Consider the following 24386-nt stretch of genomic DNA (forward strand, 5'->3'; position numbering starts at 1 on the left):
GTACTATTAAAGTCCTCTATTAGAAAAGGTACACTTGCTCCTGTAGAGGACACTGTAAAAACACCAATGCATAATAATGGAAAAATCAAAAGCATCAGGGGTGAAAACAGTAACACCCAGTCTGCAGCACAGAGATCACAGCTGTTGTCATATAGAAGATGTAATTTATAGTTATATTACTGATGTTTAAGAAGATGGAAGAAACCCTGTTTATGTAATATACAAAACATACTCTCAAAGGGATTAGACTAAATAATGCCCTATATTCAGCATCTTCCAGTCTAATAAAGGACATAAAACCTGTTCAGCAATCTGTTTCTATTTTCAAAGACAAGCTATGGTACACATTACAAATACTGTTTGTAAAAGAGAGCTATGGAAAGAGGGTTGGTGGGATGTTCTGCATACATTAATGCTTCATTAAAAATGCCATAAGAAGTAAGAAAAAAAATCTAAGATACCCTCCCACATACGGAAAAGGATTTTAAAGCACTTATTAAATTACTTCACTTGCTTGAGCAAAAACATGAGCTTTCTTGGAAATCAGGACAAGCTGATTATATAAGACCCAGATAGTTCTTTTTTTAAAACGGTATTTCAACCCAAGATGTGTATCTAACTGCAAAAAGAAAAAAAAAAAAAAGTGTGTGATTTGGGCTATGGTTGTGAAGGTGAACTTAGAGTAATTCTAAATGGTATCTATTAATGAATTAATTTTGCATGATACTGTGAACACCAGTACTGCAACTGGGCTCTGACTCAGGTGAACGGGCCGATGGCGATGGGAAGCTCAGGGGGCTGTGCTCAGCTCCATGCCTGGCCTCAGGCAGCTGGTGGGGCAGCTGGAGGGCAGCGGGGTCAGATGTGGTGTGGTCCTTTGTTAGGAGCTGCTGGCATAGCTTCAAGTCATAGGGGAAAGTAGAAAATGTGCAAGAGCGTGCCTGTCCAACAGCAGAGCTGTTTAATCCGTACTAGGAGAGGCACTGTAAACCCTAATAAAATCTCCAACAGCATCACTTGTAGCACAAGTGACATCTCCTTTTTATTTAAAATTACCTAATGAAGTGCTTGGTGCATCTGGGCTTGGGCAAACCAGAACAGCTGGCACCAAGCATGTTCATGGACGAGAGGTGCTGGCGGGGACATGCACAGGCATCAGCCCTTTGGGAGATAAGCTCCTCGCTGTGCTCAGTAATGGGAGGAGGCAAGTCTGAGAAAGAAGTGTTCACCCTAGGGGGATCCTGTCCTTCAGGCTGGCTCAAACCCTGCCAAGTGGAACAGTAAGGTTTCCTTTATGGGAGATAGGCTGGATTTTCAAACTTAATAAAATTAAAAACCAAAAGAAAGAAAGAAAAGGTGCCCTGGCTGCTTACAGAAGGGCTCCTCCCACACAGCTCCAGCCACACAGCAGGGCCATCTCAGCCAAGCATACATGTCCTAGGGCAGCTGTCGGCCTGAAAGCCCCCTGGTTCATGCCCACGCACCCTTCATGGAACAGAAAAATGCAGCTTTCAGGGCACGATGCAGCTGACCTATTTTAGGTGCCTGCTTCAGGATGAGATGAATCAGCCCCAGCAGTGCCTGCTCCTCTCTGTAAAGGGAGTATAGCTAATGCACCTCCGGCCAGGTAAATCCCACCCTTTATGCTGAATACAAGCAGAAATAAATGCATAGAAACAGTCCAAATGCTCAGAATTCATAGTACTAACATTGTGAACATTGTGCTGCATAGGAAGCATTTAAGATCGAGTGCTGAAGAAAAACTGCAATTAGCTTTAATATAAAGCTGTAAAGATTCTGATCACACGTGTGAATTAATATCTAAGAAGCAAGTCCCCAGAGTAATTGCACAGTTGTTATAAATTGAAGTTGCAGAAAATTACCATTTGCAAGGCTGCACCACATGCAAAGATAATTTCTTGAAGTAGGCCAGAGATCCGAAGGCCCAAGACGCACAAGGTCCAATTAGCACAGCCCAACTGCAGCACGAAGGCTTGGAGAGATACAAGACCTGACAAATGAGCAAGCCGCCTGCAGTTCAGCTCAGGCTCATACACACAAAGGAGGCGCAGAGGACAAAGGACAGAACAGCGGGCTCAGAAAGCTTCAAATACTGTATTAAGGAAAATACAGTATGAGCAGAACAGATGGCCACGCAAGCGGCTGGTTTGCTTGCCTGTCTTCTGCAGGGATCAGCAGCCTACCAGAAGTGACTATCATGACAAGAGATGGCCAAAGGGTGATGCACATGGCAATGCACAAACAAGTTAGCAGAGTGCGCCCAGCAGAATCATGTCCTTCACTCCCTGGTCTCACTGTGCTCTGCACAACCCTGATGCATGGGGCTACAGGGGCAGCTCCTCCCGCAGGGAAGGGATGTGCTCAGCAAATCACAGCTCAGCAAAAGGCTGTCTGCTGGAGGTGGCACTGGAGACGGACAGAAAAGCAACCAGCAGGGATAAACAGCTGTCCATAAGGAAGAACCCCTGGAACGCCACCAGCAGTGTTAGGAAGAGCAGGTCTCCACTGCTGCTCCTCCGTGCCCTGTGAGAGAGGACATTCAGGCAAAGCCCAAGTGCTGCACAGTACAATGCACAGGGACCAGCCTGACTGTAAAATGTTCAAGTGATAAACTCACAGCAGCATGTTCTTAGGGTTGTGAAATTTAAGTACTTTTATAGTTGTACTCATGCAAAATGAATATGAGTTCTGAGCTGAAAAGGCTGTTTGCCAACAGTATGAGTTGGTCCAAGGGCAGATACACTCTCCACCTAAAATACACTTCTCCCAACCGTATTAACAACTTCGTGGTCAGAGCAACTTATCAGTATCTGGATGTGACCACCAGAAGCCTGTTAACCGAATCAGTCTGAACAAAGTTTAATCATAAGCAAAGACAATAATGTGTTGTAGTTTAAGGATGGCATTCTCAAATTTGTGCACAGAAATGAACAGTTTAGCCAGTACAATCAAGACAAAGACTACAGTAAAACTAATCACTGCTAAGTTACACATACAGCTGTGTACCTACTATCAGTGCTGTATCTCTTATTCATTTCCTATAATTCAAGACGCCATGACTTGAGATTCAAGAAACCTAGTTTTGTAGCTAAACTAGACTAATGACATGTATGGTTTTCAATATATACTGTTTTAATACACATACGAAGAAGCATATCTGCATTTTAATATTTTGGAAATAAATCCTATTACCATCTCCTGGTGATCAGTAAGTATTTCCTCAGTTGGTCCAAGCACTACACTGGACTACACTGTGCTATCAGCTTCAAGAACAGTAAATATTTATAGCAGACTCCTCTTGATTGTGTATTCTAAATCCTGCTTTAAAAGTGCAGATTTTCTCAAGTACAACCACCGTTGGCTGGAGCTGGAGTCAGCTTACACAGTTTCAGCAAAAGCTGGCCACCTCCATGCACAGAAATGCCAGGACGGAGTTGGCTTCCGGTTCGAGTCTGGCACAGATCTACATGACAGCCTCTCCTGAGCCACTCAGGTGAGTATCAGTGAGACTGGGCCAGGGCACTGGGAAGATGGCTGGATAAGCGGGGCCATTAGGAGACAAATGATCATCCAAGCTTGAATCCAGTGGATTATGCACTAGTTCTGTAATGTTCATACAGCAGTTTGTTTTGAAAAACAAACTTTTCCTAACATTTCAAAACACAAAATAGGATTCATCTATAAAGTTAACTACCATAGGAAGATTTCATAAAATCTGACATAATTTATCACTTCCTGAAGATCCTCAGTTGATTTGCTGAAGAATAACACTGTAAGGGTTACAAACAAGAGTCTTCCATTTTAATATTCCTATCTCCATTTTCATTGTCTAAGCATGAAACACTTCTCTATGGGAGGATGGCTGCAGCCTTGACTTTTTAATGGTTGAGAGTTCTGCTAAAGTACAGTGTTAATCTGAACCATCATTGTGTGTGGTTTCCTTCTTTTCCAAGAAGATAATGTGCTCATTCCAAAGGCACTGGAGGATTTGGATATGGCAGAGGAAGGTGTTCAGTTTACACATTCTCCCATTTTGCAACTCACCCTGTGAGTGGGGAGAGGATAACAGTAATTATTATGTCTCCTACAGCACACTTCTCTACTTTTTGTGACAAGATCCGGTGTCCCGATAACTTATTGTCCAATCGTCTTACATTTTCAGAAGAAATAAATATGACTTTTACCGTATGAGTGCAAGCCTGTCTTTCTCAGAAGGATGATCATCGAGCCACTGAGAGTAGCGGGCAATGGACCACTCAGCCCTCTGATACAGGGGAACAAAAAGACACACCAATTACACATAAATGTGGAAAAGGACATGCACGCTAATTGCAGAAACAAAGATAAAATAAGTGAAGTCAGTAAAAGGCACTGTTAACACTGCAGTGATGCAGAGTTAGTTAAGAAATTGGAGACTATTTAACAGAAGTAGCTCAATGCATTATTTTGAAAGCATAGAGGTATCTTCCACATCAGCTGTGCACCCAGTCCTGGCAGTGAACTGAATCTAGATTTCTTACTGCAACTTGCAGCGTACAATAGGATCTTCCTTTTCTTCTATGAGATGACAGAATACTAAAGAATTGAGAGACTATTCAAAATCAGATTATCATCTTCCTACTGTTAATGAAAATATGAAATCAATGACCATAACAGCTTTGTCACAATGAAAACAAAGTCAGTAAGTCTCATAAAATGCAAGCTTGAATATTTTTAACTAAAATCGCCAAGGCAAACAGAAATATTTGTTCCTCCTCAGGACATTTAGAAAACAAAGACGGGTTAATCTCATTACCTGGAAGGGTGATTTTAACTCTGGCGGTGCTCTTGTAAATAAGAACTGAAGAATAATGCTGAATGGAATAACCTCTCCCAGGGCTGGGCTGCTGGCAATATGCTCACTGGTCTGGAACAGCAGTGGTCTGGAAAAATGCAACAATATACTTGTGAAAGGAAGGAAAGTCTTGTGTTATGTACTAGAACAATACCGCTGTAGTGGTGATATTGTCACAGGATAAAATCACCTTATTTTTTCCAGTGGTCTGTATCTCAGGTTTTCAACAAAGGTTCAGATTGTAAAAAATGTACCGAAGTTGCCTATTTTAATTAAACAGTACAGAACTGCAAATTTTATATTTCAGTGGAAAGATGTAAGGCAACTGCAGAACTCACTATCATAAAGAAGCAGCACTGAAAGCAACACAAGCACCATTTGGCCATGATTTACATGACAATGACTTTTAAATCATAGTCATACTCCGCATAAAATTTACAAGAACTTTAATCTATTTCTAATTTGCTTGTGGGTGTTGCCAAAAAAGCCCTCAGTTCAATCAGAACTAACAAAAGGTAATAAATTAGTTTTGAAATACAGTTTGATCACAGAACCAACTGCAGGCTGCTGTGCCCACAAACTCACCTGAACGACCTCAGCTGCCTGTAAGATTTGCCTAGGTCAGAGACTCGGCGGCAGAGCGGTGCTACTGCTAACTCCATCTGTAAACACAAGGATTTGAATTTGAATTAGACTATCCCAAAGTATCAAGCTCAGTATTTCAGTGGTCTGCCTTTAAATAATAACCCAGACTTGCAGGCCAACTCATCAGTTTCTCACCGGTGGCTGCCTTTGGGACAAGAAGCTGTTCTTTCATATTGCAGTGCCTAAGCCAAATCTTCTGCTCATCCTTGGCAGCACAGCAAGCAGCACACAAACAATAGCTATAGATAAAAACGGGACATGCTCTTGTGAGCTTCCTGCAGCTGAAGCTTTGTTTGTCTGAGCTCATGTGGACAGTGATGAGTTTCCTGATGAACCACTTCCATTAAGAGCCCCAAAATTCTGATGTCAGAGTGGGAAGAAAGGAAATCTGGGCAGGTTTCTGCAAACCACTACAAATGCAGTAGAAATGCACACATACAAGGGCTGCTCCAGAAGTAATGCCTGCTATTTTATTTTATTGGCCCATGACAGCAGAGGTGGATGTTGGTGGTACGGCAATAGGGGCTCAACCTTCCCACCAATATCCCATTACATTTTGTTGCTGAGTGACAGATGGCAGCAGAGGGACAGACTGACAGAATGGGGTCTGACATGGAAGTGTGGATGAAACAAAGCTGTGGAACCAAATTCCTCCGCACAGAAGAAACTGTACCCACTGACATTCACTGACACTTGCTGGATGTTTATGGAGACCAACCAGTGGATGTGAGCACAGTGAGGTGGTGGGTGGTGCATCTCAGCACTGGCGACAGCGATGGGAAAGACAAACCACTTTCTGAACAGCCATGCAAATTTTTCTGAGTGTGGCATATAGGCTCCTGTTTATTGCTGGCAAAAATGCACAGCTAACAGTGGTGACTATGTTGGAAAACAGTGTTTGGTAGTTGAGGATTTGCTGTATCAAATAGTGTTATCTTGCTCTTGGTATCTGTTGAAGTTTGCATGGCAATAAATAGGAAGCGTTACTTTCAGAGCAACCTACATATTTCAGCTGGAAACCTTTTCCTTAGGTGAAGGAGAAGATTTAGGTAGTTCATTCATGAATGCTCAGCCCTAAATGCAAGGACACAAAACCTATATCAACTTGAAGGCAGCAGGAACCTACGACCATGGACTCACAGACAAAAGTGCATCCATAACAGCATTATTTCTTACTCAACTGTCCACTCTCTGTTCTGAGAATCCATCTTTAAAAACAAGCAATTTTTAAACTCTAGTTTTTAAGCTATATGCAGTTCACTTGTCTTTACAAACAAGAGCCAGATTCTGCTTAGGTTCTTACATCATTTACATGTAACTAAATTCCCATCACAAAACCATCATTATCACTTAAGACACAGAAGTGAGAAAACAATTTCACCTCCAGATCCCAGACTGAACTCTTCAGTGCCATTACCTGGCAAAATTTTGGTTAACGTGTACAATAATACAAACACCACCACTAAAAAAATGAAACATTGGGAAAATCCAGACGTGGATTAAGACTTTTGTTTTGCATACCTGAAGTGTCAGTCAACAGAGGGATGCAAATTTTATTCTTCGTGTAGATCTTTTAAAATCCCCAATTTAGAAAATTATTCAAACTGATTTCCAAGTAATGCATAATCACAACGCTTCAAAGGATCAGAAATGAAAACCACCATACAATAGCCTCCCATTTAAGTAACACCACTGAACTTGTTCCAAAGCACTTGTGATAATACGGTATTTACAATGAAGTCTTCAATACTGCTGCTTTTCCCAGTTTTCATTTTCTCAGCTGGAACACCAGCTCCCAAGAAGCACCTGACTGCACTGCTGGGGTTCCTTGTCACTGTCAGCTTAAACAAAGACAATATGGGAAACTCTGTTGCCTCAGTTCTTCTAAAACTAGAAGAAATTTTATTAGCAGTTAATGCCAGTCAAGACCACATCCTGCAAGCAGTGGCCTGCAATCCACCTTCAACAGCAGCACATCACTTAAAAAATACATGGCATACTTCCCATTGATGCCCAGGAACAAGATACAAAAGCTGGAACACAGGAGGTGCCATCAGAAGCTGAGGAAAAACTACGGTGCTGTGTGAGTGGCTGAGCACTGGCACAGCTGTCTGGAGGCTGCGGATCTCCTCCTTGGAGATCTCCAGAAACTGCCTGGCTCTGTCCCTGGGCACCCTGCTCTGGGTGTCCCTGCTGGGGCAGGGGTTGGGCAGAGGAACACAGAGGGCACTGCCAGCCTCAGCCACTCTGAGATTCTGTGTGCATAATGGGAGTCCCCTCAACTGGTTCTCAACATCTGTAAATTAGCTTCATCGTCACTGGAGAGAAACAACCACTTCTGCTGTGGGAAACCCTGAGGGAAATATCTGAATTAGGTCAGGTGTGTCATGTTGTAGGACTACTCAGTAGGTGACACTCCATCAGACAAATCTGGGAGACTGAGAGCACCCCAGCTTGCCATCTACACTTCCTCTACACACATGGAGAGGGAGAACCTCAGAAAGGTGATGGGTAAAGCTGTAAAGCTCCCGCAGCACAAAGCTGCTCCCTGGGCCCAGAGGCTTTGTAGTACATGCCTCACGTTCAGCATGCCATGGGATGCCAGTATCATCTTGCTCAGGAGGAATTCTCAGCTGCAGTGCCTTGTTCTGAATTTGCTGGCACAAGTGAGCAATGCTGAGCACGCGCAGGTTCACCCTTAGGATTTCTGCAGGGAGGAGCGCAAACTCTATATGGTGATGAAGATTAACACAAGGTCAGCCAGTTGCTTCCACACTTCTGTGCATGTATGGGAGCCAAGAAGCTTCCATTCTGCTGCATGGGACAAGCAGCAAGCGGCCCAGAAGAAGAGCTTATAAGTAGGATTTGCTGCATAATGATACAAGATCCCAGCAGACCTTGGAAAACAAATGGCAGCTCTGATTTCTTCAGTTTCTTTTCAGGCAACAGCACTGACATCCTGTAGGAGCTGATGTCCCTGAGCTGGTGGGAGCCATGGGCTCATAGCTGGGAAGAACTGGGGAGAAAAATCATTCTTTGGAGAATTTGAGAATAGGCGACAAAAAGCCATTCTGACTCGTGGAGACAGAATGCATGGATTAAACTGCACCCATGAGGAAGAAGATCCCTGCAGAGCAAAATATAATTCTGCTTGGTAAGTCTTAAATGGTTGTTTCTCTCCTGAAACACAAAATGATGTAATGAGACATAAGTGAAACTTTCTACAGCTTAACCAACTCCTTATTAAAACAAATTTAAATGATTTCTCTTGAATACACTTAGCAGCTTCCATAAATCAGCACTTTTAGTCTTAAATGCTGAAGAGTAAGATTTTCTTTGGAAAATTCTGTTAATTCATCTTCAACCTTTATTCATGGTAGGAAATTATTAGAATTGGTAGAGCTAGATAAATTTAATGGCAGCAGATGGTTGTTTCGTGAAGCACTAGTTGCCAAAGGGAAAAAAACTGTTTTTAAGCTTTGCAGCACACTATACCATCTCAAACTGACTCACAAAGAGTGGGAATGAGTGAAAACTAATGTGGTAAAAATGTACATAAACCACAGAAACTCATTTTTGTCTTTTTTGTTAGGCTTTTTTTTTTTTTTTTTTTTTTAACCTTACAACACTAGTCTGCAATGCCTTATAAGCCGATCTCTCCAATGAAAACTATACCTCACATAATAACCAAGATTGTTTTTCCCCACTTGCTTTTAGCTATTTGTCTGAGTCCAATGACTTGATGAGATGCCACAGCATTTTGCCTCTTCTGCAATCCCCTCTGCAGGCCCTCTGCATGGCTTCTGTGTCCCTGTGAGCACCCTGTGCGCAGGCACCACTCTCCAGGAGTGGCTTCCTGGGAGGACATACTCAGCTAGGAACAGCTGCTGTTTTTAAAGAGCTGGATTTGGGCAGAGGATCGAGTGCACATCACTTCAGTTTTGCTACCCATCATCACCTGAAGCTGTATCAGCTGTCAATTCATGCACTGTGGTTCTGCTGTAACAGCTTTTGCTATGAGATACAGCTGTAGCTTCCAAAGCATTCTGGTGAGCTTTAGCAGGTTGGATGATGCTTCTGGCTGCCTGAAAGCCACTATTTGTACAATGTGTGCAAGGCCTTTTGTAAATTTTGGGGTTTTACAGACATATGGACAAGTAGCATCTTTTTCTTTTCCAAATTTCTCTTCCGAGATAGCAGACCTGAAAATTCTTGTCTTCATTAAATCTACTGAGAAATCAGGCATCCAAGACATAATGTGCAACCTCAACTAATGTGAGATAAACATTATCACAGGATCTCAGGATCTGCTGAAAGAGATGCAATAGGAAGCATAAGTGCACACTGAAAAGAGGCAGAATGGAAGAAGGCCTAACGACTCTCTCCTTTCCTCTAACTTCATTCCAAATCCATTGCTTTGCCATGATATATTCATGTACTTTGCTGTTCTTCACAGAATGCAATGATAGACGCCTGCCCAACTTTTATACAAAACATATTCCTCTTCTCAATGATTCTTGCTCTCTAAGCCTAAAAAAGCTGTATTAGCTTTTCTTCTCAGATGACACTGCCATCGCCCGTGGCTAGCTGGTCAATTATCTGTTGAACTATTCACTGGCTAGCCATATTGTACAAAATCCATCACACGGCTGGCTTTGCTAATTGCATTATGTTCAGCAACTCAAGGGTGAAGTTAATACATAGTATAGATACAGATAATGCATATATATTGAGGAGTGCTTTGAAAAACTCCACAGTGAAGCTATTGTTTAGTGTCTATTGTGCTATTTTCAAGATCTCTCATTACTAAAAAGCTGTTTTTTCAGTTGGAAAATGTGAGCATTAAATTTTTAGCAATTATATTTCCTCCTGGCCAAGATGAATTCCAAGTTTTTAAATGTTAACTCAAAATGCTTTTTTCTAGTCATTCAGCAGGAGAGAATGTTTTAAAAAGCAAGGGAGCAGAAGAGCTCTGAATTACTATATGAAACAAGCTGGCCTTAAAGGGATGTGGAATTTGATTTCTCCACCGTGTAGCAATTCCAAAATAGTTGATGCTGAAGCAAATCCTTCAGCTGTAATGCTTCCAAAATACCACACTTAAGAAAACAATTTCTTTGCTCTGGCAGGATGGTTGGCATTAAACATTAAGTTCATTTTAGCTTTACTAGTTTTTGTCCTCATGATTACAATTGTGATTACAATATGATGCTTCCCTCGTTTTCTCTGTAGAAGTCTAAAAAAGGAGAATATTTTGTGAAAAATGACAAAAAAAGCATTTTTACATTGTATCATCATGTTTGCTCAAAGGAACAAATTTGTTTACACTTGCAAAACCACAAATGCCTAATATCCTTGCTTTTTTTAAAGGCATATTAATTAAGGAAAATGGATTCTGACCATATATTAACCAGGAGATAGAAACACTCCTAAGCTAGAATTTAGCACAGTCAACTTCTACAGTAAAAACATTTTTCTAGGAAAATTCAATACACCCAAAATGTCTTGCACTAACATATTGATAAAAACTTCAAGAGTTGGTGGCAGTGTTAACTGTGTCCCATCAAAACTGTTTTATCACGGTACTGAACGCTACAAAAAAAGCTTCAAGGATAAATCACATCTGGATGAGAAGTATAGGAAGCTGTCTACTGCACAGAGTTTGTTCAAACTGGACTAATAAAAATATTTCATTTCCTTCAACAATGTTTGAAAATAATCAGTCATGACACAATACAGGGCTCATGGCAGACAGTGACTCCAACTTTCTGTTACACCAAACATGAAAAGATGAAAAGACGGCACAACATGTCATGCCTTCATGCATGAAGCCTAAGGATTACTTACTTTTTGCAACATCAAGACTAGCTGTTTCAGTGCAGTTGTATTTACACTTCTATCAATGAATAGCTATTTTTTTATATCGACTCACAAGTGTTATGCAGCAGACTATTAATTTTCATGTTAAATATTACTGTACAACACCCATTTCATCCAAATAAATTTCTCAGTTGACTGCATTTAGACATATTTCACTCTTGGCTGCACTGTCCAGCAATTCTATCAGGTGTTAAGAAGGCGTGAACTACAAACCACAAATCCCAAAGTATGCCTCTAAGTAAGTGCTGTAGCAACTCTGAATATCAAGCAAGCTAAAAGGTCCTCTGGAGAAGAACTAGTCCTCCCTGGAAACATAAACACTGAAAAACCATCAGGGCTTGCTTACTCCAGGAGAACATTTTTTCTAGCCTGACTGAATTCGAAAAATTTGAAAGTAGAATTTAGTATTACATGCATGAATACTGAATCACGGTCATCTTAGTAACACAAAAATGAAAACAACCCAATACAGGACTTTATAGGAGCAAACTGAAAAGTAATCTTGTGCAATTGCCTGTATAAAAGCTGAGAGCATGAACAGAAGTGAATTCACCCTATACTCTGGAGGTACTTCAAACAATGAGTCTCAAGAAACAGCACAGTATGTGATAATAAGCTTGCAGCATTGCAGGCACTTCCTAGGGCTTAAAATGCTTCTGTGTTCCTGTAAGCACTGATCGTTATGAAATCATGACACTCTGCCATATTTCATGCCTATCATACCTACATTTACAGCTGCCAACTAGCACATAACCAGCCTTACTTCTGAAACAGCAGTAATGCACAAGATAACATTATATTCCATAGAGTCAGTAACACCACTGACACTGTAGAAACGGGATAAGACAAAGGATGAGAGTGCAACAGAATTACACCAATAACTGTACAACAACTGTACAAGTAGCTGAGCTTGCTGAATGACGAGAGCTTGAAACCTCTCCCTTCCCCCTTCTGTGTACCAATACCTGCTGTTTTGAGGCAACTATGAGCAGAACAAGTCTGTGGTTGGAAAATTTTCACTCTGGACTCTCAGCCAAAGTTATTGGGATGAGTAAGAGGCAATGGTATATCTGAGTACCCTGGCAGAAATGTGCTAAGAACATTCAATAAATGCAACCCAGAATTATTTGACTTGCAACATACATGTTGATCTAGTGGGTGGCAACCCTGCCCACGGCAACAGGGTTGGAGCCAGATGGTCTTTAAGATCCCTTCCAACCCAATTCATGCTATGATTCTGTGTTTTAGTAAGACCTCAAGTTAAACAAATCTGGACAGATTCCCCAGGTCTTTTGCTCCAAGTAACCCCAAAACATCAAGATTTTAATTTTTTTTTAATCACAAACGCTATTTTTAAGCAGGAAAATGTAACCTTTTCTGAGTTCACAATATCCAAAACGACTCCACAACACAGAGTACAAGTAGAAACATTTATAAGCAAACCTCCTCCTACACATACAGTCTTTCCAGGCAGGTACTTTCCTTTAGGCACCAGTCCAACAACACAGTGCCTTTTTAGGCCTGAAAAAATTCTGCCTGCAGCATTTGCAACCACTTGGAAAAGTTGCTCCTTCCCACCCATCCACAAGTCCAGCTCAGCTCCTTCTCACTGCTTTTCTTGACCCAGGGCAGAAGCCACCTGCCCTTCTCCTCGGAAGAATCCAGACAGTTCCTTGACACAGGAACACACCATGCCAACAACAGTGTGCAAATGAGCCAACTGCAGCCACAACTCACACTGAGCGCGCAGCTGACAGGTCCAGGACAAACCTACACCCTCTCCAGCAGCAGACCAGGCAGCTGGCATCGGGGACATGTTCTCCAAAACCAGAGAGAGTAGATCCAGCCAGTTCTTGTTCTAAGTCCACTTTTAAACAAACTAAGATATCATGCAGTGTGAAGATGAGAACAACTTCAGTCAGCTCCCAGAAGCAGAAATGGTTGAAGGCCAGAGACCAGAAAGAATTCCAAACCTTTTTCTTTCTTTGTTTTCCCCTTCTCCTTGCAGAATTCAGAAGAAATAAAAAATGTATATTCACTCACTTGTCCACCCAAGAACTATGCTCATCAAGGCAGGAATGAACATGCAAATTCCCCTGTACTCAGAAGAAATACACTTTCATTTTTTACTTAAAAGGCAACCCGTGTCAAAATGAGAAAAATATGCTTTTAAAAGATAAATCAGTGATATTTTTAGTATTATAATAACAGGTGCTTAGATCAGATGCTCTTTACTGTAGAATTAGGTAAAGATATTTCCTAAATTTATACAACTTACTTAAGCACTGCAGCATAAATTACAAAAAATGTCGATATTCTTTCCAGAGGAGGAGTCAAGTGTCCTTTTTTTTAATCTATTTTATGCCAGTCTTCAAAATACAGGAGGGAATGGAATCTTCCCACTGAAAGCAATTGAACACTTCCCCTGAACTTCTAAGATTAACAGCTGGTTTTTTATTTTTGAATAACGAATACAAAAACTTTACCCCAAATTTATTCAATGTGAGCCTATTGCATGGTTTAATCCACTGCTTAAGAAGTGACAGTTGCGTAAGAATCAGCAAGCTGACAGAGCTGGAGTTGATTCTTTCAATATCTACAGCCAAAACAAATTTCCCAAATGAAAATGCACCAATATCCATCTCCTACATTAGATATGACATCTAAAGTCCCAGGCATGAACATGGAAAGAGAGGCAGCCTTTCACACATGAAGGTTTTCTGACCCTGAAGGGCTGACACGGAGCCACACAATCTGATCTGCATCTCCTGACAAAGATTTTTCTTCTTGCCTTTTTGGGCTCTTAAATACAAAATAAATAAAACAGCCACAACAAGGAAATGAAACAGTAATTCCTCCCCTTCCTGCCTTCCTCTCTTACCCCAGTTGCCTACCAGCCAGAAGCAGTGCTCAGTATGTAGACAAGTGAAGCCTCATTCTCTTTTCCACCTGGATAATGACAACCTGTACCCTCACACCAATTTAGTGGATGCCTTTGTTTTTTTGCAAGTTAATCACACAGTGTTATTATTGACAAATTAGATTTGATGATAACAGATAACACAGATAAGCAGTGGATATTAATCTGGCAATTTGCTTTGTGTTTTAGTTCAGTACAAAGACATAGGTATGTCAAAGAGACAGGCAAGTCAGATCATAAAGAGAATCCAGAAGAAAATGAAAGGGCAGTTCTTCCACAGGATATTATTATTTCTCTAGTTTGCCTCCTACTCTGCAAGGCAGGTGAGTTAGTGATTAACTGCTGCTGGCACTGTGATATATTAAAGCAATTAAGAAAATGACACACCATTGCGTTAGGAGAAAGAATGAAGTAAATGAATGGTGGCAAGTGATGGACATATCAAGGAGGTCAGACAAGCTGGATAAAATTTCAAGATGCAACTGAATTTAAATGGAACAGTCACTTGATGGGGAGCTGTCACACCTCCTGGAATGTGCTTTGCAATGACAAGGGGTCTCCAACTGCTAGTGGATACACCTCTCAGGATCCACTGCTGCAAAGAAAACGTTTAGAACTGGAACGCACAGATCTCTACAGCTGTCTGCTTACAATTCACTGGGGGCAAAAGCATTGATGATACCTTTCAGAGAACACAAAGAAGCAATGATAAAAAGCAGAAATAGGGTAGGTATTAGGGGTACCTGTGCAAAATCTGCTGCAAGCCGCATCTTCCCACCTTCACCAAGGGGCCTGATTAGACTGGCATTGCGAATGAAAAGTTCAATTGCTCTTTGTGCCATGGCTTCAGTGTTATCAAAGACAAAGTCAAAGCACTCAAAATGTCTGAAGTAGTCACTCATGACTCTTCCTATAAAACCCTGTAGTTCTTTCATGTACAGAGAACAAGGGACATCTGGTTTTCCTGAGCTGGATAATGATCTGCAAAAAAAGAAGGAAAAAAAGAAATAGGGACAGATAAATTTATGTTTAAAATACCACCAAAAATGAATGGACTCTTATGGAGTACCATTCAGGCTCCAAATGCTGCAGCTCTTTCTGACATTGTGGTCAAAAAATCTCTCTTCATCCCTTCCTAGCAAGATGCAGGAAATCATCCCACTCCAACCTGACTTACAGAGCCTCCATGAATTTGGACCCTAAAGCTCAAATTCAGCCCCTAAATGTGAATATCCCAGCTGTTAATTTACAACTCTAAAAATGGATAAGAAAACGCAAGCACATGTCACAGGGTCACTACTTTCACCTATCCCAAATCTATTTTCTTAGTTTCCTGGATTGCTCCAAACTCTGGATTATAAAGTAAATAAAATTATCATAGAAGCAGCACAGAAGCTAGAAAACACAGAAATAAATCACCTTTCTCTTTCTTTGAAACACAGCCTGGCAACTGAGCTCTTCCAAGCTCAGTAACCTGAGCATACAGGATATCTAACAGAACTCAGCCTTTGGCTGCAATGAGTTTATTCAGAGATATTTTACTAGAGGCAGCAAAAGAAAGATAGAGAGGGTAAAATATTGACAGATTTTGCTTTTGTTAAAAAAGCCAAAAGGAAAACAAAAGCAGCTCTGAAAATACTTTTTTTTTTTCCAGTGAATTTCACAGACAGAATACAAAGGAGTGATGCTTATTGGCCAAATCTTCTGCATCTGCAGGACATCTCATGATGATGTAAGACACATCAGAACAGACACAACAACCAAAACAATGCTCAAAAGCAAGTCTCAAGTATAGTTAAGACTCGAGATACTTGCAGGTAAAGAGTACTTGAAATGGTGTCTGAAACTTCACAAAAATGTACACGCTAAACCTGAGCTTTCAATGAGAAAGATTTTTTGAACCATTTCACATTTTGTAATATGTTAAGAATTTTTTGTATGTAATTTTGAATCAGAGGTTTTATGCTTTATTTTAAGAAATAAGAGTACTGACATTTCTGGGAACTATCCAGAAAAAAAAAGGCAAAAGAAAAAAAAAGAAAAAAAAAAAAAAAAAGCAGAGAATCTTTTCAAGCAGAAGAGAGTTTTTTTAAGGACAAAAAGGGCCCCTGCTTGGTTTTTTCATTTTAAAATGAATTTTACTCAACAGATATGGGGGAAAAAAAAAGTGAAGAATACATATGCTGCCCCATTAATTTGTTTCAATAGATAGCTGTGTTAATTGACCATAATACATCACCTACCTTCCCTCTAATAAACATGGGCTCTTGCTCCAAGGACGCTGTAGCAATAACAATTTATTATGCATATGGCAGTAACAATTTATTATGCATAGACAAGATGTCTTACTAAGGCAATGGTAAATTTTAAAAATACTGGTATTTACCCAGAAAAATCTTCCTGGTGCATCGTGATGATAATAGCTTCTACTGAATCTCCTACAGAGTTCAGTAATGGTTGAACAGCACTACCCATTAGATCATGGACTGCCTAAAATGGATAAGAGAAAGGAGGAGTAAGGAACAGAAACTACAACCATTTGCATTTTAACACCTCAAAATACCTTGACAAACAGTTCGTTCCAACCTTGCTTTTTTGTGTATTAGAAATTGCTAAATAGGAGGACAAAAGCTTAAGACAGCAGTTATCTTTCACTGATCTTACCAGTGTGGTACATAAAGAAGGCTGTTTACTACTTCTATGTATATAAAGCATTGCATCAAAAAGATGCAGAGTGATCTGGCATTCCTGGTTTGTAGACACACCTTTTGGCATGCACACCTGGTTCAGCTGCTCATTCCCCCAAGACAGGCAAGCTGCCCTTCATTCCTCTGCACACACCCGCTCCTAGATTAGTGCACAGCAGGATAGATGTGGATAGCTGTCACCCACAGCACCGGAGGGCTGCATGCCCATCCACACTGCCCTTCAGAAAAGCACCAGATAGCATAAAGATCATAATTTTATGTGCCTGCATGGCTGCGTGTCAGGGGTAGCGATAAAGGATTCAGTTACTGCTGTGTGAATGCTGCAGAGAAAGGCATTTATTTTCACAGTCAGATGACATCTGGGTTCCATCCATTATGAGAATATTCTTAAATACAAATGCTATTCAAGCTGTGACTTAGCACATGCAACACTTACATAGCTGCAGATAGGGCAAAATATAAATTACAGAATATTTGTGTATCTTTGGCTAGCATATACCAACACTACGGAATACTTGGGAAAAAGAAGCCACCATTTTACAAGTAACAAACAAAGCAAACCTCAGCCCCCTCCCCAGTGCATTCAATCTTGGGTGTTCAATTACCTTCAAGGCAGTTGTGATCGCTTCCTCAGCAGCTGCTGGGAATGAGTTCTGATTGGTAACAACCTACAAAGGTTGAAGTGATTGTTAATAATAAATGTTAATAAACATTCACAATGGTTAGAAGCCACAACACTTCATATTGAAACATACCGAGTTATTTTTTGTAACATGTGCATTATACGTAATACCAAAAATGTTTTACACAGATAGAATTTTCAGTGCACCAATATTGGTTCCTCACTCTCAAATTTCCTATGGACTCTGTTGCTACTGCTACTTCAACTGAAATACAGCTGAAGGATTAAAAGTACCAGAATAAAATTAAGTGGTGTATTCTCTTGCTGCGAAGTATAGAATTTACAGAGAGCTGTACAAGCAGCTCTACAGCAAACATTTGAAAGAAAGGTTATGTTCTTTCTCAGTACTGTAATTTGTATGTAATACTACATGTTGAATAGCTGATTATGTGCAGCTACAGTAAAATTCAAACTGAAAGTCAAGGAATGATCTGAGGAATATACAACCAATTTCCTTACAATTATGAACATCTATGTAGTAGTATTTTTAAGCCAGATAAGTACTGAACTCAGACTGAATCATATCAAACTCCCTCCAACACTAAGGCACATGAGGTTTATTACTAAATACATCAGAGAAAGCAGACTTAAAAGTTAATCTACCATCTGCTTGCAAAATCCAAGCAAATTTTATAAGCTTTTTGGCCTTTTTAAACATTCTTGAAACATATCCACAGTCAGGAGTACTCATGATTCTGTTTCTGATCAGGCTAGGATTTAAACATGATTAACTAGAAGTACCATTATATCTGTTTGTATTAATTTACAGAGGCTGTGTAGCCACTGATATTACTGAGTCAGTAAACTGTAATTGTTCATAACCGAGCTGAATACGAGAAACATTTCCAGGCCAGACTTGGGTCACAGCAGCAATGCACAGAGATGCACGTGAGGTGCTGCTTTTCTTGATTTTGCCTTTTCCTTCTTCTTTTCTATTTGGCCACAAGTGTGGGAAAGCAGGGAAGGTCTCCTCAGAAAGATAAGCTCAGGCAGGGACAGATGCAGGCAAGGGCTATCAGGCTTACCAGCAGAAAAACAGAATTTTGTGATAAGAAAAAAACAATGGCTGTGAGATGTGCTTACTCTCTATAAAGACATCTTTCCTTTCTCTTTTAATATTGACAATTTATCACATAGCAGTGCTTAAAAGGGCCAACCAAGTCTTGAAAAGCTGTACAAATGTACAAGATGCAGTTATCAACCCCAAATCTGTCACTATTTGTTAGAGTTCTCACCAGCAAGTGGGGTGATATACATACAACACAGCAAAGAAATTTATATTATAGAAAGACAGGGAATATCCAAGGAAGCCTACCTTCAGAACTGCTTGGTGTAGTTTGTGTAGTGAATTAACTACAGCCACGTTCCTTCTCTGTCCCTCTGTGAGAGGTCCAATCACCTGGCTGGCATCTCCTTGAGTAGACAGCTGCAGTGATTGCAGAAACGGTTAGAACAACATCAACTCTTTAACTCGTGCATCCCCTCTAACTTTTAGTTAACCTAACTTAGATTGTGGAAGAAAACCATAGTTCATTCCTCAGTCTCAATGTTCCTCCATTGAACTCACCTCGATTCATTTGATTTCCATCTTCGTATAACACGAACAAACAAGAGAAACAAACCAAGAAAGACAGTTGTCTCAGCTTCCAAAACCACAGCACTCAGACCCTTGCAGATACCCACTCCCTGCACATCTTAACTTTATAATCTAAGAATTAAAATCACCTGTCCAAGGATGTGATATAAGCCAGCAGCAGCACAACTGCAAACAGTATATGAGCTTTCACATCTTGATTTTGTCAACTATTCAAGCATTTCCCTAAGACCTGTTCTTCTTCTAAAAGGTGGCTTACAGCTTTGTACATATTAATGATGTGTACTACATAAGTGAGCAGGAAAATAGAAATGCAAGGACTGCTACTCTTGTCCTTCAAAAGTTTTACTCACAAATCCTTCAGCAAAAGTGAGAAAACTAACGCTTCACTTTTAAACACTACTGTGTGCTTTTCATTACTACCACAGAAATCAAACTTCCAGGATGACACATAAACAGCAATTAAATCCAGAACAGTTCTGCAAGGATCCTGCAGTGTATATTTATAATTTCAAATAAAACAAATTGTAATTGGGAAACAACCAGAAATTTTCTTGTGCATAAAAAGCCAATGGAATACAAAGATCAACAAAATGCCATGTGAATTTTAGAAGCATATCTCAATATTACAGCAAGAATAGCTATTAAAAGAAACCTTTACTGGGATATAGCTATCTCACCAGGTATCCATATTTCAGGATACAAAGTTATCCTCCAGGAAACTCCTGAAGATGCCTACATCCAGAAGTCTCTCAGTAAAAACATACTTGACTCCTTAAACAAGTCATCAAGAAACTTTCATGATGTGCATCTTTACCAGTTGCAGGTTGTACAGAAAGCTCTGAAATACCAAATGCGTGGTAACACAATTTGTTCAAGAAGAGGAACAAACACTGCCTGAAGATTTTCAAGGTATGCAAAACAAATTTTTGCTAGAGAAAGCCTATTCCTGTACATCCCATACCTTTCATTCAGCATAAACTCAGCCATCATGCAAATAAAGTTATCTACTGTTTGCCAGCACTGCTAATAATAGAAGTTTTAGACAAGTTCTCACAAGCACACATGAACACAGATTTATTCACAACACTAGAGTGACAGTATCAGTTCATTCAAATTTCTTCAAATTTAGGATTTATTTAAGCATAAACAGGTTTCTGAGGCCTTTGCAGAGGCAGGAGTCTTTTCTAACACATCTCTAATTGTTTGACATCAGAACGCATCTTTCGACTAGCTGATAAATAAATCATTTCAGCAGCTCCCTGCCTTCCTGATGAGATCAGCCATGTAAGCCATGTACAATTCTGTTTGCTTCCTACTATTTCAATTTGACAGACCTGACTGGTTTTAAGAATTCTGCTTCTCACACTCACAGCTTCCCAAATTAATAGCAAAACAGCTGTGCAGAGAAACACAACACCCTGTCCATGCAGCTGGCCACCTCACACAGCACACTGAGCTTTTCTCACACTTTTCTGAAGCACCGTACAGACTATTCAACTCAGCTGTTATTTTGCACATTTACAGCTATTACACATAAAAGACTCTATTAGGAAAGTGGAATTTCACATTCTAGACACCTCAATTTCAGTTCCTTGGAGTCTATTGCAAAGGTCTCATAAGTTTTTTTTTTAACTCATTATGAAATCATTGAACTGTGTAACTTCTGCTGGTAAAAAAAAAAAAGGCTCAACTGGTGAATAAAAATGGTAACAAGTACAAACATAAGCCTTCGGCAGAACAAGGAATTCTTGCATACAGGACTGGAGCACAACAGATTTACAGGCAAAATCAAAAAAAGCCTTAGAAGCATCCGATCCTTCTAAAATTATTTACAATATTAAATTCTCTTCAAATTAATCAGTTTAAACTTTTACTGCAAGATGTGTTGCTCCCCTGTGTATTTCAAAATGAAATCAGTGGTCGGGAAAACACAACTCTGGGAAGCAGCAGTAGGTACTGGGCAGCCCGGACTCGCTGTCTTCCACAAGGTATGCATGCCATCCTTCCAGCCACAGCTACAGCAGAATTTCACGTGGCCCCTCCCTTCTCTTGCTGTAACCCCAATGATTTCTACGGTCTTGCCTTAAAATGGTTCTGTCTTGAGGTCTACCCAACAGTTCATGTATATACACTTCACCAATGGCATATACTTGGATTTCAGGTATTTGATCACTATTCAGTGTATCCAGGTAGGAAAATAGTATCATTGTGTCTTCTCAGTCCCAACAAACTGTGCTTATGGCCCTTTTACCTTAGACACAAATCATCCTCGCTTTCTGTTTCATCATACTCAGTTTTACCAATGAATTGGACTCATCATTCTCATTTATACAGCAAGAACTCTTGGAGTGCTGTGCTGCATGTAGCTTATGCACTTTAGCACAGTGGTAATGCAACTCTTCCTCTGTTATCTGTCTGCTGGGGATTGCACTGTGTAAATAGGTTAAGTCAAATAAGTGTGACTAAGCCACAACTACTCGGCTGTAGGACACAATTCCTTTTGAAGAGAGCAGTGGAGTCAGCATTTGTTTCCTTTTAATCACTTATATTTATCCAAAACTGTAGAATGCCAGAAGGGTGAATTTATGCTAAATAGGAATTGGGAGACAGAAGAGGTGCCTTCATCCCAAATCAGAATTTATTTGGGGAAAGCAACAGCTAAAAAACAGTGTTGGGTTGGAAGATCAGATCCCATCTCCAGGGATCAATTGCCCTGGGAGTCAGGCTGGCTTGACTCTGCTAGCTGAAATCAAACTGAAAGGAACTATGCAGAGGCCAGACCTAAATGAGTTGCAACAAGGACTGTAAGAGTTCCACTTTTCTGTGTCTATCTTTAAACATAGCAATAGATTTCTTATTTTCACTTCAGTTGAGTGAACTCATTTCACTTTCACCTTTAAATGTGTTTACAACGATTTTGTGGGCATTAGCAAAGCACAGGTGCTCCATACCCCAGCAAGTGGCAGTTCTAGGATAGGTAACATGTCAGTATTGGCTCCCTTTGCTAGCATGAAATACCAGCACAGTGGCAATATTAGGTACTAGTGAGAGAGAGAGGTCTCCACAAGCTAATATAGCAAGGGCTTTTGCTCCATGCATCACAAGGGCTGTGTCTCGTGGCACACTCAAGAACATGAAAATGAACTGCTGTTCTGCTGGGCATTTCAAGAAACCTCAAAGGATAACTGCTAGACTAAAATGAGGATGAAACACTGGAGGCATTGTCCTTTTGACATTCTCTAAGGCAGGAAGTTGGAATTTGCTCAGTGTAGCAGCTGGAAAAAGGAGGTTAGAAAACTTTCTTTTAAAAAGCCAATTCAACATAATCTGAGGAGCAGCAATTTGGGTGATTTTTCATGAGAGACAGATGTGTCTATATTTTAGAGAAATTAGTTGGAAGGACCTCATCAAGGTATGTTGCAAGAGAAAGGCATAAACCATTTGTGCAGAGGAAGGACTCAAACCTGATGGTGGAAGCCATAAACTCAGTACCAGACTGAATGAGGGAGTGGAGTTCTGTGTTCAGTACCCGCTCATGTCCTACAGCACAGACACACAGCACTTCATTACTTAAAGCTTATGGATTAACATTTGGAAAAACACTTAAAGATAGGCCTAAGAGTACTTCTACCTAAAAGTCCTTTAAAGTGCACAAAATAAAGACTTGAATCTGAAAATGCTTGCAGAAAAACTACACCATAACTAAAGGATAATTTATACTTTATATTCTAAGTTATAAATCAATAAAAAGCTTTGTCTATCTTGAGATATGAATGAAGAGTCTTCTCAGCTGATTTTATCTATCTACAGCCAAAATGGTCATTCATAGATCCCTTTGAAACTAATGGCATAAAACAGACTCTTCTAGGGCACTGTCAATTTCATCCTAACATGTAAGTTTAAAATACAGTGGGCTTCCCCTCACCATTGATTATTAAGGGAATCCAGATCTGGTTTCAATGTTTGTATCTTCATTATAGGCAACTAAGTTACAGGAGGTGAATCTTCCCTACTGTTTTCTTGGTGACTGACTGAGGTGCTCTTTCTTAGTGAACTTAGAAATGAAACTTGGGAAACTGAAATACAGAACTAGAAGTAAAGTGAACTAAGTTTGCTTCCTGTTATGGGCAACTTTTATAAACTCAGCTCACCATAAAACCCTTCTGACAGTGGTGTTGTAGAAGTTGTACACAGCTCTGCATGAAAAAAATGTCTGGTAACATGGTATATATGCTAATATTGCATCTGAACACATTCTTTTTTGTGGGTGCTGAAGAACTGAGACAGGCAGTACATGGAAGTTCCTGCTGAAGTCAACTGCAACTCCAAGGAAATGCTTGCCCAGACCCAACTGTCAGGCTGTGTCTCAGCTGAGCTTCTGCCTCTGTTTTGTTTTCCTCTGGCACTTTATTTTTAATAGGGTTTCTAACGGAAATAAAGCTCAGTAGTGCAAGGTCTGCTCAGGTTAAGCAATATACAAATGAAATAGCTGACACATTTATTGAGTAGTTTACTGAACCCAAAATGACACTTGCAGACAGCTGATACCCAAAAAATTTGTCACAAGGAGGAACAAGCCAGCTGAAGGCCATCTGATTTGCTTCAGCCTCACATGGCAGAGAACTAAGCCATAACTTGGCACTGTGGTCTGATCTAATTCAGAATCACATGAAGCATTTTATTTTAGCTTGTATCCTTCACTAATATGAACCCTACCATGATCCTCCCGCCTCCAGATTGCAGGTGGGAATCTAGAGCAACAGATGCACGTGTACTGTCTAGGAAGAGATACTTGATTTGACAGCATGGATTTGATTTCACGTTAAGACATGTGCTATGATTTCTTTGGGGTAAATTCTTGTTTTCACCACAAATCACAGAAACACAGAATGGTTCAGGTTGGGAGGACCATAAAACTCAGCCAGTCCCAACACCTTGCCATGGGCTGGGTTGGCACCCACCAGATCAGGCATCCAATGTAGCAGTGAATGTAGAATTCAGGTAAAAACAAAAGTAAAACTATCAATTCTCTTTTGGGTGATAAAAAATGCTGACTGAGGTGGGTATTTTTGTAGGAATGTTCCAACGTATTGATGCAT

At 40.2% G+C, this 24386-nt stretch overlaps 1 protein-coding gene across 2 annotated transcripts in view; it reads right to left on the bottom strand.

Moving 5' to 3' along the window:
- The window catches only part of COG5 (component of oligomeric golgi complex 5), a 180251-nt gene that overhangs the window by 4627 nt on the left and 151238 nt on the right, over positions 1-24386 (bottom strand). The window contains exons 15-21 of one of the 2 annotated variants that reach the window (XM_048945602.1): positions 19006-19116; positions 17614-17676; positions 16687-16790; positions 15044-15281; positions 5441-5517; positions 4817-4943; positions 4206-4285 (exon numbers count right to left, since the gene is read on the bottom strand). In XM_048945602.1, the coding sequence (XP_048801559.1) occupies positions 4206-4285; positions 4817-4943; positions 5441-5517; positions 15044-15281; positions 16687-16790; positions 17614-17676; positions 19006-19116 (800 nt within the window). Of the gene's footprint in view, positions 1-4205; positions 4286-4816; positions 4944-5440; positions 5518-5573; positions 8517-8609; positions 8681-15043; positions 15282-16686; positions 16791-17613; positions 17677-19005; positions 19117-24386 lie in introns of those variants that run through there. The other variant, XM_048945604.1, reaches the window with a different exon arrangement.

The sequence above is a fragment of the Lagopus muta genome, chromosome 1, assembly GCF_023343835.1.
Source record: "Lagopus muta isolate bLagMut1 chromosome 1, bLagMut1 primary, whole genome shotgun sequence".
Taxonomy (NCBI): domain Eukaryota; kingdom Metazoa; phylum Chordata; class Aves; order Galliformes; family Phasianidae; genus Lagopus; species Lagopus muta.